This window comes from Salmo trutta, chromosome 13, assembly GCF_901001165.1.
Source record: "Salmo trutta chromosome 13, fSalTru1.1, whole genome shotgun sequence".
In the NCBI taxonomy this organism is placed as follows: domain Eukaryota; kingdom Metazoa; phylum Chordata; class Actinopteri; order Salmoniformes; family Salmonidae; genus Salmo; species Salmo trutta.
In genome coordinates this window covers 39,806,790-39,821,113 of record NC_042969.1, presented here as the reverse complement: position 1 = coordinate 39,821,113, position 14,324 = coordinate 39,806,790, and the positions used below count along the sequence as shown (strand labels likewise).

Sequence of the window (14,324 nt, the reverse complement as noted above, 5' to 3'; positions counted from 1 at the left end):
GCCTTTCGAAACCCGTTGATGATAGTGGATTTTTTGACAATGCTCCACGCTGTCAGGACCCACAAATTTGAAAGCGGGAAAAATCCATATATTAGCCGCGTCATTGTTTAAGCCGCGAGGTTCAAAGCGTGGGGAAAAGTTGCGGTTTATAGACCGGAATTTACGGTAGTAATTTGTCCTGAAATTTTAGATGCGATGAGCATGTGGCCTTTGAACTCCTGTCACTGTTTGTACTTTTCGCAAGATTAATTTCCTTCCCAAGCTTGACTATTTATAGCCTGGTTTCTGATCTGTTTTGTGCGGTCTTGCCAAACAGGACAATGACCCTTTTTCTACATGTGGTCTAGGCGATGGCCATAGAAGTTGACAGCACAAACAGACCTGAGACCAGGCAACGTAGTCTGTTCCAACATAAAGTAGTGTCTTCACATCTAAAGAATCCTATCATTCTGAGGTTGATCCTCGGTAAGCATCAGAAGAATTCACATAATAGGGGGCTTGTTATGTCATGGTTTTTAGGCCGAGGCTGCGGCTCCTTGGGTAACACCCCCCCCAAGAGATTGATTTGATTTTATGTTATTAAATCAGCACCATTCACCAGAGTAGCCTGGATGTATAGAAACCCCACATGTGCAGAATCTTCGAGACGTTTAGCCCCCGGGAAGAAAGCTCCAGTAAAAGTGGGATCCATAGCCACTCTGTTCAGAGTCCTATCATGGCCATATTAAACGACATGAATGAACACTAGTCTAATGTTGAGTCATATTTTCAAACACCCCCCCCTTTCATTTTCAGCTGCATTTCCTGTGAATCTGTGATCAAGTGTTATCTATTAGGATGGCATCATCCAGCCTCACACAGATGAGAATGTTACATGGGAACTGGAAAACTCTTCATCAAGCAAAGGGTTTGTGTGAGCATTAAATAAGACTGTACTATACACAGGGGCTATTTGGGAAGACTGGAGACCATAGGCTTACTGGTAAAATGTACTAGGAAAGCCCTGGGCTGTACCTCTTCCTCTCTTACCAGAGCCTACAGTGACAGATTATCTTAACCAGTCTATAGAACACCCCTTACTCGCTATATTGGTCCTAAGCACTAGCGGTTCTGGGGGGGCCAGTGCCCCTGTGACAATTTTGGACCCCCTTGTGGCCCTCCCTAAATGTGGAGTATGAAATAATTTTTACATAACTCATTTTTGCTATCGTTCTTTTTTTTTTTACATCCGTTATTAGACAGCGGAACACTAATGATTATGAACATGGTCTTTTGCCTGCTAATGCCTGCAATGCAGTGAAGAAAACGATATGACAACAACGTCTAATGTAACTGGCCCCTCTTAACAGTACAACTGGCCCCAGCTTGCCCCCCCCCCCCAGTTGAAATGGTCTAGAGCTGCCAATGGTCCTAAGAGCCAAAGTATTACAGCACACAAACTATGAAGTTTTACATTTTTATTAAAGGGACAGGCCTCTGTGTTTTACTTGATATGGTTAATACATGGCAAATGGAACTGACAATACATGGTGCTAAAAAGGTGGTTCTGAATCTTGTAATAATTCTCTATTACAGAAGGTGGATCTAACAGATAAGCAAGTGGTAGTGGGTTGGCTGTGTGTTTACATATGTGAATGGCTGCATTGCACTTTATACAGTTACACAATTATGTTTTAAACTCAAGGCAGTCTGTGCCGTGCTTGCTTTGCCATCTGCAGGACAGGGTGTACATTTCATTTCACTGGATCAGCCCAAAAGCACAGTTAAGGAAGTCCAGAAAAAGGAGAGAGAGAAAAAAATAAACAGTTTGTTGGCCCTTTTTTAAATATCTGCTCTGTTAGTCTTTCTACATATTCAAACAACATTTCATTCCCACCACGGTTCTCTCCGAGAACATGACTGGCATGAGGTTCCAAAAGGCCTGGGTCGTATTCACTAGCCACCGAACGCTAGAAAACAGTCTGAAACAAGGAGGGACTACCTGAACTTGTCTAATAACAAACCTTGTTTTTAGTTATTTACCGTTGCAAAAAAAAAAAAAAAGGTTTTGGAGTAAATGAATACAACCCTGATGCTGCTCAGTCTTTCTTCAGGGCTGTGGTGAACACGCCGAAGATAATAGCGACTACAGTGAAGCCTTGTGCGAAGATGCGTCCTCTCATCAGGAGCTGGGACTGTCGGGTTTTGCCTTGTTTGAAGGCTCGGAGACCGTACATCAATGCTCCAGCTGTACCGAGACAACCTGGAGAGAGAGGAGAAACAATGAGCTTTTTCCATAAACAGTCTGAAAATAGCTGATGTGAAAGGAGGTGTATTCAGTAACTTCCATTTAGTTTCACAGTGGTCTCAATGCTTGTCTGTTTTGGTTTGGAAGACTGAAGGGGAGGGAGGGTCTAAAGGTGTACAATCCATTGTACTGTAAAAGAACAAGCAACCTGACTGAGTAAATCTTAAGATATTTTAGGCCTGATTGTGTATGCAATTCATCCTGTAACCACAGGGGAAAGAAGAGCCACAGAGAGCACGCCCAATGTGTTGTAGTGTCCGATGTTATATTCACATAAACGTCCAATAGATACTGACAGTTACTGACCTGTGTAGTCTACCACCCAGTGTATGACCCATTGATTGCAGTAGTTTACCATTCATAATACATGTGTTGTTTTATGAAACTCCTTGGCAAGGGCATTATGGACCCTGTATTGTTTCATAACGGGGCTTGGAACACGGCTATGTTCCAATCAAATAATCAATGAAATAATCAATCAATAATCAATGTGGACGCCTTTTAGTGTACCTTATGGGGTCCACAAGGACACACTGCATGACGCATCTAGCTGGCTGTAAAGTTACTAAATTAGCGGTTAAATTGATTGTATGCTATTCCCCTTGCTAGCTATCAAACGAGTTAACATAGTTAGCTAACTAGCTCCAACAGCTAGTCTCTTGGTCGTAAGTGAATGACCAAATAACAGTCTTATTCAATGCATGAATCATCTAACTTAGTAACAGTATGTATTGAAGCCAACTAGGTGGTACAGCTGTAGAGTTACAGTAGCCCCCCTTATGTAACTGACCTATAGGGACGAACGGGTTCTCCTTCGACTTCCTCATAAACTTCTCCTGAAAAGTCTCTTCTCTGGGTCGCGATAGAGGTGTAAATCCGTCTATAACCGGGGGCTTGGATATGTCGAGCATCGGTAAATGGGTGGTTGACGCCGACTGTTCAGGAACAACCGGGGTAGTGGCAGCTGCCATGTCTGCGGAGTGTCTGTTCACCGAGCTCCGGTTCCTACAGAGGGAGGCAGTGTTGCCAACTCCTCTCAGTAAGGAAAGTAGCTATTGTCTGTCCTAAAAGTCGCTGAATCATCTCATTTGTATAATTGTCCATGTAATTGTGATGGACGCTGTAGGAGAGAGGAATAATGTCGTGGGAGAGACAAAAAGTGAGTTAAAAAACCCTAAATATGTTTAGAACTACAAATGAGCAAGCTGCAGAGAGTGGCACACACCAAAGGACGTATTTCCACTGGTCTAATGTCTATTCCTCGTGTTTCTTGGCCCAAGCAAGTCTCTTCTTATTATTGGTGTCCTTTAGTAGTGGGTTTCTTTGCAGTAATTCAACCGTGAAGGCCTGATTCACACAGTCTCCTGAACAGTTGATGTTGAGATGCATTTATTTGGGCTGTAATGTCTGAGGCTGGTATCTCTAATGAACTTATCCTCTGCAGCAGAGGTAACCTCTGGGTCTCCTTTTCTATGGCGGGTCTATTGTTATTTGAGCGATATACATGGACAGATCATGTCATAAATGTTGAAACAAAGTGTAAAGAAGGTGGTGAATCTTATGCGCTCGGTCTCTGGTTATGAATGGGGTTACGAATGGGGTGCTGACAGACAATCGTTGATGGCTATTCATAGAGCTCTCTGATCAGGACGACGATTGATTTACGATGTATAGTTTGTGGAACAGCAGCGAAGACTTGGCTTCAGAAGCTGGACAGAATCCAGTATCTAGATTTAAGAATATGTATTGGTGCATTTAAATCGCCATCCGTACGTGCCTTACTAGTGGAGGCAGGTGAGATGCCTTTGGATATACGGCATATAAAATAGTCATTAGCTTCATTAGGTTGAAAGGCTGTGAGGTTGACCATCCTGCTACTGTTCTAGATTTTTTAATTTTTTTATTTCACCTTTATTTAACCAGGTAGGCTAGTTGAGAACAAGTTCTCATTTAAAACTGCGACCTGGCCAAGATAAAGCAAAGCAGTTCGACACATACAACACAGAGTTACACATGGAATAAACAAACATACAGTCAATAATACAGTAGATGACTGTTGGGAATATACTAATAGACAAGGCAGTGGTTTTGGTTAGACAGTTGGAAAGCTTGCTGATGAGAGTCGTTTGAGGGAGTTGGAGGTTGGCCCTTCTGTGGTGATAGGGGATGTTCCTCCATGGTTACTCCCAGATCCTGTTATTGATCTAACCTTGGTAGAGAAAAGCAAAGCATACTCAGTTGAACTGTTGCCGATAATAGTTGCCCTCCAGTGGGTGGAGGACGTATGTAACAGTATTGCTTTTGTCTCTCTCCTCGCTCGTACCAGGGACTCTCTGCACACATAGACAACAGCCACCCTCGAAGCATCGTTACCCATCACTCCACAAAAGCCGGGGCCTTTGCAGAGCAAGGGGAACAACTACTTCAAGGTCTCAAAGCGAGTGATGTCACCGATTGAAACGCTATTAGCGCGCACCCCGCTAACTAGCTAGCCATTTCACACCGGTTACACGTACAACCTGTTAGAATGATATTATGCTCATAATTCTCTGTCTGTATTGAATAGTTTATCATCTGGTAAATCTAATAGGAGTGACCTACTATTGGAAGTTATTATGGAGAATTGAGAGACCTGGGTGTAGTAGTGAGATTCTGCTGGGCCCCAGCACATTCGGGTGTGGAAGGGAATGAAATTATAGACCAGTTAGCTAAAAGAGCTTTGAAACAAGACATCATTTATAAGAATGTTCCACTGGGTGGAGGTGAGGCCAAATGTAAGATCAGAGCCATTTTGATAGATGTGTGGCAGAAGAGATGGGACACTGAGCCCAAGGGCCGGCATTTATACGCCCTCCAAAGAAGGTCGGTGGACAAAAATTCAAAGGTCAGATTAGAAAAGACGAAGTGGTGTTTGCTCGATTGCGCTTAGGACATTGTACATTGAACTCGTCATTACATCTGGTTGGCAAGCATGTGAATGGTTATGTCTGGAGTGTATGGTCGATTTAACGGTTGGAGCGTGTGTCGTTATATTGTTTGTAAGTATGTTGAAGAGAGGGACAGATTGAGGTTGGAGGGGTTTGGAAGGCATTTGGGGGGATGAGGAAGGAAAGGTCTATTAGAAGTTAGTAGGGCTCTTTTTTTTCTTTCTCAGACGTACTTAGTTAGGTAGGAGGATTTAGAAATGTTGTAAACCGTGATTGACCACACACTCCAGCACAGTAGGTGGCGCCATGCACCTTTAACGTTGGTTTGCGGACCGCCATTATATCACAGAGGAAGAAGAAGAACGAATCGTTCACAAACTGCAAGTAACTATTGGCGAGGTAAGATGGCGGCGCCAGAGGAGCAGGAATTATCTCAGGCGCAGACTGAAAAACTCCTTCAATTTCAGGTAGTCAACCTTATTCGGCTTACATTAATATGGAGTTATATAAAAACTACTGTATGTTTAGATATATGATGGAAATTGTTTAAAATAAATCACGTATGGGTGTAAAAACTGCTTTTTTAACAATATAATTTTGATACCCCCTTAGCGCCTCGGTTAACTAACTAACAGCCAGCTACCGTTAACGTTATCTAACAACAAACCAATTATTTCCTCTACAAACTATTGTCATGAATTGCTTGTCCGTTCCCGACAACCCCCCCCTTCAAAAGAAACACATCAGCAAATTTCAATCAGTGTATGGTGAATTAGGAAAATACATTTTGAACTTTAGTTCAATCTTGCAGGACTTGTCTTTAGCTACTTACAACTAACTAGCTAGCTAGGCTGACGACAGTTGGCTAGCTAGGTCAGCAAAGCTAACGTTACTTTCGTTAAACTGTTCGCTGGATGATGGGTTTGAGAGTTATCATCACACACAACTGTTAGGACACATGACTGGTTAGTTTTCCTAGTAAGGCCCCCCCGTTCTGTTTCATCCAGACCCAAGATATGGAAATGTCCTGTAGGGGATTCGTTGAATCTTAACATCTTCGCATTCTCACCTATCAATTGGAGATTGGTCCAGTCCCGTGTACACTAGTGTTTAGATCTGAGAATAATTATTTTATATTTTTTGATTTCAGGACCTTGACAGGTTTGGAGTCTATGGACCAATGTCGTCGCACATTAGAACAACACAATTGGAACATCGAGGTAAGAACTGTCAACCCCAAAATACATGAATGGCTCTTTTTTGTTGTTGATGTGGGCCTTGAAGACCACAAAATACACAGGTCATCAATGCACAATAATTTCTGTGGTTGCACTGTATGAGTGAATTACATACAGTGCAGTATATCTATATATATATCTATATCTCATATATATATATATATATATATATATATATCATGACAAATGTTCTCTCTGTTCTTTCTCAAATGGTCATGGTTTTAGTCTTCCTTTACTGTACAGGGTGAGATCAAATGATTGTTGTGTGTGTTCCCAGGCTGCGGTGCAGGACAGACTGAATGAGCAGGAAGGAGTTCCTAGTGTCTTTAACCCTCCGCCATCCAGACCCTTACAGGTCAACACAGCAGACCACAGAGTGTATAGTTATATTGTCTCCAGGCCACAACCCAGAGTACGTACACAATTCTCTCTCACTCGCTCTCTTTCGTGTGTTCTTCTCTTTGCTCATATGTCACTGGTAAATTGTTCTTGCATCTCAATTTAAAGGTAGACTCTGCAATATGACATTTGCATACACAGTTGGGGCAACCTTCTGCTTACAGAAATCAACTCCATAACTGAAATCATCCAGCAGACAGCTGTAGTATTCTCATTGAATCTTTCCACTGTTCTGATCATCATGTCTCATCTGGTATTTTTCTTTTTCAGGGATTAATAGGATGGAGTTACTACATGATAATGCTACCTTTCAGATTGACATATTACACACTTCTGGACATATTTAGGTAATACAAGAAACTGTATTTGGCCATCAGTTCCCGTTATAACATGAGCTGCCTGACGTTTCTGTATAAAGTGACTGATTGGTTCCCCCCTCCTCCAGGTTTGCCCTGCGGTGGGTCAGGCCAGACCCTCGTGGACGCGTCACAGACCCTGTGGGTGACGTTGTCTCCTTCATCCATAGTTTTGAAGAGAAGTACGGTCGATCGCATCCAGTGGTTTTACCAGGGAACATATAGCCAGGTATGTTACTCAGGTTCCCCAGTCCAGTTTCAATCTCAATTGGGATACTAGTATAGTACCTTGACCATCCACAACAAGTATATTGGAATGCAAAAAGTTGACACCACACCCAAGTTTTTATTTTTATTGAACAACTGACTAAATGGTTTTAAGGAAGTGGAATGTTCCAGAATCCATATAGGTTCAATCCATTAGAACTACTTTTGTTGATGTAGTGTATGTGGACACCTGCCCGTCCAACATCTCATTCCGAAATCATGAACATTAATATGGAGTTGGTCCCCCCTTTGCTACTATAACAGCCTCCACACTTCAGGGAAGGCTCTTCTCTAGATGTTGGTTCATTACTGCGGGGACTTGCTTCCATTCAGCCACAAGAGCATTAGTGAGGACGGCCACTGATGTTGGACGATTAGTCCTGGCTCACAGTCAGCGTTCCAATTCATCCCAAAGGTGTTAGATCGGGTTGAAGTCAGGGCTCTGTGCAGGCCAGTCAAGTTCTTCCACACCGGTCTCTATAAACCATTTCTGTATGGAACTCGCTTTTTGCACAGGACATTATCATGCTGGAACAGGAAAGGGCCTTCCCCAAACTGTTGCCACAAAGTTGGAAGCACAGAATCATCTAGAATGTCATTGTATTCTGTACCGTTAAGATTCACTGGAACTAAGGGGCCCGAACCAGAACCATGAAAACAGCCCCAGATCATTATTCCTCCTCCACCAAACTTTACAGTTGGCACTATGCATTCGGGCAGGTAGCGTTCTCCTGGCATCCGCCAACCCCAGATTCGTCCGTGAAGCGTGATTCATCTCTCTAGATAATGCGTTTTCACTGCTCCAGCGTCCAATGGCAGCGAGCTTTACACACCTCAGCCGACGTTGGCATTGTGCATGATGGGTGATCTTAGGTTTGTGTGCTGCTGCTCGGGCCGTGGAAACCCATTTCATGAAGCTCCCAACTAACAGTTCTTGTGCTGAGGTTGCTTCCAGAGGCAGTTGGAACCTCGGTAGTGAGAGTTGCTGTCGTGGACAGGATGATTCCTACGCGCTTCAGCAACTTGGCGTTCCCGTTCAGCTTGTGTGGCCTACCACTTCGCAGCTGAGCCGTTGTTGCTTCTAGACGTTTCCACTTCACAATAACAGCACTTACAGTTGACCAGGGCAGTTCTAGCAGGGCAGAAAAGGTGGCATCCTGTTGGTAAGGTGGCATCCTATGACGGTGCCATGTTGAAAGTCACTGAGCTCTTCAGTAAGGCCATTCTACTGCCAATGTTTGTCTATGGAGATCGCATGGCTGTGTGCTTGATTTTTATACACCTGTCAGCAATAGGTGTGGCTTAAATAGCCAAATCCACAAATTTGAAGGGGTATCCTCATGCTGTGTGTGTGCTAATGGTGTAATCAGTTGAGTCATAAGTTTACATACACCTTAGCCAAATATATTTAAACTCAGTTTTTCACAATTCCTGACATTTAATCCTAGTAAAATTCCCTGTCTTAGGTCAGTTAGGATCACCACTTTATTTTAAGAATGTGAAATGTCAAAATAATAGTAGAGAGAATTATTATTTCAGCTTTTATTTCTTCATCACATTCCCAGTGGGTCAGAAGTTTACATACACTCAATTAGTATTTGGTAGCATTGCCATTAAATGGCTTAACTTGGTCAAATGTTTGGGTAGCCTTCCAGAAGCTTCCCACAATAAGTGGGTAAATGTTGGCCCATTCCTCTTGACAGAGCTGGTGTAACTGAGTCAGGTTTGTAGGCCTCCTTGCTCGCACACACTTTTTCAGTTCTGCCCACACATTTTCTATAGGGACTGAGGGTCAGGGCTTTGTGATGGCCACTCCAATATCTTGACTTGTTGTCCTTAAGCCATTTTGCCACAACTTTGTATGTATGCTTATGGTCATGACCCATTTGCGACCAGCTTTAACTTCCTGACCTGATGTCTTGATGTTGCTTCAAAATATCCACATAATTTTCCTCCCTCATGATGCCATCTGTTTTGTGAAGTACATCAGTCCCCTCCTGCAGCAAAGCACCCCCCACAACATGATTGCTGCCACGCCCCGTGCTTCACGGTTGGGATGGTGTTCTTTGGCTTGCAAGCCTCCCCCTTTTTCCTCCAAAAATAACAATGGTCATTATGCCAAACAGTTCTATTTTGTTTCATCAGACCAGAGGACATTTCTCTAAAAAGTACAATCTTTGTCCCCATGTGGCAGTTGCAAACCGTAGTCTGGCTTTTTTATGGCGGTTTTTGGAGCAGCGGCTTCTTCCTTGCTGAGCGGGCCTTTCAGGTTATGTTGATATAGGACTCGTTTACTGTGGATATAGATACTTTGTACCCGTTTCCTCCAGCATCTTCACAAGGTCATTTTCTGTTCTGGGATTGATTTGCACTTTTCGCACCAAAGTACGTTCATCTCTAGGAGACAGAACGTGTCTCCTTCCTGAGCGGTATGGCGGCTGCGTGGTCCCATGGTGTTTATACTTGCGTACTATTGTTTGTACAGATGAACATGGTACCTTCAGGTGTTTGGAAATTTCTCCCAAGGATGAACCAGACTTGTGGAGGTCTACAATTTTCTTCTGAGGTCTTGGCTGATTTCTTTAGATTTTTCCATGATGTCAAGCAAAGAGGTACTGAGTTTGAAGGTAGGCCTTGAAATACATCCACAGGTACATCTCCAATTGACTCAAATTATGTCAATTAGCCTATCAGAAGCTTCTAAAGCAATGACATCATTTTCAATCAATCAAATTTATTTATATAGCCCTTCTTACATCAGCTGATATCTCAAAGTGCTGTACAGAAACCCAGCCTAAAACCCCAAACAGCAAGCAATGCAGGTATAGAAGCAAGCTGTTTAAAGGCACAGTCAACTTAGTGTATGTAAACTTCTGACCCACTGGAATTTTGATACAGTGAAATAATCTGTCTGTAAACAATTGTTGGAAAAATGACTTGTCATGCACTAAGTAGATGTCCTGACTTGCCAAAACTATAGTTTGTTAACACATGTGTGAGGTGGTTGAAAAACAAGTTAATGACTCCAATCTAAGTGTATGTAAACTTTCCCACTTCTACTGTCTGTGTAACTTGGTTGATAGCTGGTAGTGTTATAGAACTGTGCTTGTTATTTGTTTTCCCCCCTGTAGGCATTGAATGATGCCAAACGTGAGCCTTCGCTACTTGTTAGTTTTACCTCCATGGAGAGGACAACCAGGATACAGAACCAGTTCTGTCGGTAGGTCCCATAATACAACATATGATCCGTTTACATGAGGCCAACACACACACAACAGAACCAAACCCCATTTTTTGAGGGAAACCTGTCAATAATCAGTAGTTTGTTTATCTAGTTATAATTCCGGTTCTGTTGGTTTGAATATGTATTCAGTTGATTGGATGGAGGTATTCCTTGCGCGTTTCCATATTTGTGGCATGCTTGGTATGATTCATATGTTGTCCCCCTCTTCGTTATTAGTATAAATTATTTGATATTTTCTCCTGAAGTGTACACTGTTTTATATTAATGATGCTTCTGTTTCCATCTTCCTCCAGCTCCACATTATGTACAGAAGAGGTCCTGACCTTCCTCAACACCAGGATGCTGTTCTGGGCCTGTTCCACCAGCAGGCCTGAGGGATACAGAGGTATACATCGTCTACTCTTGCATGTGTCTTCACTATCTAGATCTCCTAGAGCTGGCGATACATTCTTAAAAAAGAGGAACTGGCCTAATTCTTTACTCGTTGTTGTTGCTGTAAATGAGGACGTGTTCTCAGTCAGTCTGATCTGGTTTAAGATAAGTCAATCATCCGTGCTGGGAATTTAGAATGATTTGTCAGTCCTCTAAAATATGAGGGGGGAATCTCTTTATTTCAGTGTTTTAATCTGTGTTTGGTGTGTCTGTTTTTCCCCTGTGTGTCTGTACCTCAGTGTCCCAGGCGCTGCGTGAGAACACTTACCCGTTCCTGGCCATGATCATGTTGAAGGACCGTAAGATGACAGTGGTGGGACGTCTGGAGGGGCTCATCCAATCAGAGGACCTCCTCAACCAGCTCACCTTCATAATGGAGGCCAACCAGACCTACCTGATGTCTGAACGCTTGGAGCGGTAAGGGACTTTGCAGAGCTGGGTTTCCGATACTTTAAAATCTATTCCAATAGCAGGCCATCTGGCACTTCAGACAAACTCAGAGTACGTTTATTTATTTATTTATTATTATTTTTTTAAATGTATTTGAAACCCAGGTTTGATTTCTTATTTTACTTCTATGAAAAATAATAATGTGGAGATGGTGTCTGGTCCTGGAGACGTAGTGTGATGACGTCTCCCATACGTCTGTCTCTGGTCCTGGATATGTCTCCCGTACGTCCGTCTCTGGTCCTGGAGATGGATGTTGTGTGCCTGGAATTTGAATTAGACCTCAGAAACTAGGTTAATGGAACGTGTGTGTGTGTGTGTGGGGGGGGGGTGTTCCAGGGAGGAGAGGAACCAGACGCAGGTGTTGCGGGCGCAGCAGGACGAGGCCTACCTGGAGTCGCTGAGAGCCGACCAGGAGAAGGACCGGAGGAAGAGGGAGGAGCAGGAGAAGGTCCAGGCAGAGGAGGAGAAGATCCGTCAGACCGTCCTGGCCGAGGAGAGGAGGAGGAGGGTGAGGACTATTTTATACTTTCTCCTCTTTCTCTGTCTTATCAATCTTTTTGTCTCCTCGCTCGCGCTCTGTCTGCTCGCGCTGTCTGTCCTCTCTAACTTCTCTCTCTGCCTATATGTAAAATGTTTTTTAATCCTATGTTGTTGGCTAACTAATTCTGTTTTTTATTTTATTTTTTTTAATTTTTAGACGCTGGACGAAGAGAAGGAGCGCAAGTCAGAATGTCTTCCCCCCGAGCCCCCAGCAGACGACCCTGACAGTGTCAAGATAGTTTTCAAACTGCCTAATGACACCAGAGTAGAGAGGCGGTTCCTCTTCCAGCAGTCTCTGACGGTAAGACACAGTCTGACCAGACGAACACAGCTCTGCTCTAGTTAACGTACAGGTGGTTGCATTTTAACTGTTGACTACCAGTGGAGCCTTGACTCCCAGTTCTACACAGCAAACTCCCTAGGTACTCTTCCATGTGTAGTGTCATTTTAACAGTCTGATTTAACTGCCCTGGCAAATACCAATGGAACTTATGGTCTTGACAGCAACAACAAAAAACACCCATCTCTCCCTTTGTGTTTCCAGGTAATATACGACTTCCTGTTCTCATTGAAGGAGACCCCGGAGAAATTCCAGATAGTTACCAACTTCCCCCGCCGGGTTCTGCCCTGCCTTCCCACGGAGGAGCAGCCCAACCCTCCCAGCCTCAAAGAGGCCGGCCTCAGCCGTTCCGAGGTCCTCTTTGTTCAGGACCTCACGGACGATTGACACCTAGCTAACCCTCTCCTCCAGCACGAGGAAATCAGCTGTTCGGTTTTTTTCCTTGTTTCTTCCCCCATTTTTCTTTATTTTTTTTAAATGGCCGTTGTGCACTAGGGGTCACTGTCTGAAATAATGAAACAAAAACTCTAACCCAAAATAATTTTGCCCACCGGCCAAACCGCCAACCCTGATACTGTTGTTTTAAAAGGAGAGAAATGTGAACTCCCTGTACATACGTTAGATATTTAAAGAACAAGGTTGAAAAAGCACCATTTTTTAATTTTTTTTTCCCCAATCAAAGTTGACTCTATAATGTAATTGTGAGACGACCAAACAAGCGAAGGTTGAGTTTCCGTACCACCTGCAGTTTAGAACGACAACACTGTTCAACAAGAAGAGGCCACAGTTTTCACATGTGGCTTTAACTATCTCTAGTATAATAGTCTGCCTGTGGTGATTCATAGATGCCTATTTCTCCTGTAACAACATCAGAATGGGCTGGTCATGTTTAAGATGTCATTTTCCAACAACTATAAATTAAACATTTTAAAATGTTGTTGGTTTTGATAAAATTCCTGGCTGTCAGTGTTCTTTTCCCATCCCCAGTTCTCTTGGTCTGAAAAATCTCAGCCTTCCTACCAGCTCACAGAATCTCTGCTAACCTTGAAGCCGTGTCAGTTTTAAATATTTTTGTAGGTATGTGGGGAAAACAAATGTATTATGCTAACCTGAGTAAATACACATAGCCAAAAGTATGTGGATATCCCTTCAAATTCAGCTATTTCAGCCACACCTGTTGCTGACAGGTGTATAAAATCGAGTACACCGCCATGCAATCTCCATAGACAAACATTGGCAGTAGAATGGCCTTACTGAAGAGCTCAGTGACTTTCAACATGGCACCGTCATAGGTTGCCACAGTTTGTCAAATTTCTGCCCTGCTAGAGCTGCCCCGCGGTCAACTGTAAGTGTTGTTATTGTGAAGTGGAAACGTCTAGGAGCAACAACGGCTCAGTGGCAAAGTGGTAGGTCACACAAGCTAACAGAACGGGACCACCAAGTGCTGAAGCGCGTATCAATCGTCTGCCCTCAGTTGCAACACTCACTCCCGAGTTCCAAACTGCCTCTGGAAGCAACGTCAGCACACAAACTGCTCCTAGGGAGCTTCATGAAATGTGTTTCCATGGCCGAGCAGCCGCATACCTGCCTACGATCACCATGCGCAATGCCAAGCATCGGCTGGAGTGGTGTAAAGCTCGCTGCCATTGGACTCTGGAGCCGTGGAAATTTGTTCTCTGGAATGATGAATCACGCTTCACCATCTAGCAGTCTGACGGACGAATCTGGATGTGGCGGATGCCAGGAGAACGCTACCTGCCCCAATGCAGTGACAACTGTGAAGTTTGGTAGAGGAGGAATACTGGTCCGGGGATGTTTTTCATGGTTCGGGCCCCTTAGTTCCA

General features: G+C 43.5%; 1 protein-coding gene and 1 pseudogene across 1 annotated transcript; one reads left to right on the top strand and one right to left on the bottom strand.

Annotated features, from left to right (window-relative positions):
• Positions 1–1,442: 1,442 nt before the first annotated feature.
• On the bottom strand, positions 1,443–3,326 carry LOC115205769 (HIG1 domain family member 2A). The gene is made up of 2 exons (XM_029772082.1): positions 3,078–3,326; positions 1,443–2,242 (listed from the first exon to the last, which is right to left on the bottom strand). Exons 1-2 carry the CDS (start codon positions 3,256–3,258, stop codon positions 2,079–2,081), a joined length of 345 nt encoding a protein of 114 aa, XP_029627942.1. The 5' UTR covers positions 3,259–3,326; the 3' UTR covers positions 1,443–2,078.
• Positions 3,327–5,618: 2,292 nt separating this feature from the next.
• On the top strand, positions 5,619–13,433 carry LOC115205767 (FAS-associated factor 2-like; annotated as a pseudogene).
• The last annotated feature ends 891 nt before the right edge of the window (positions 13,434–14,324 follow it).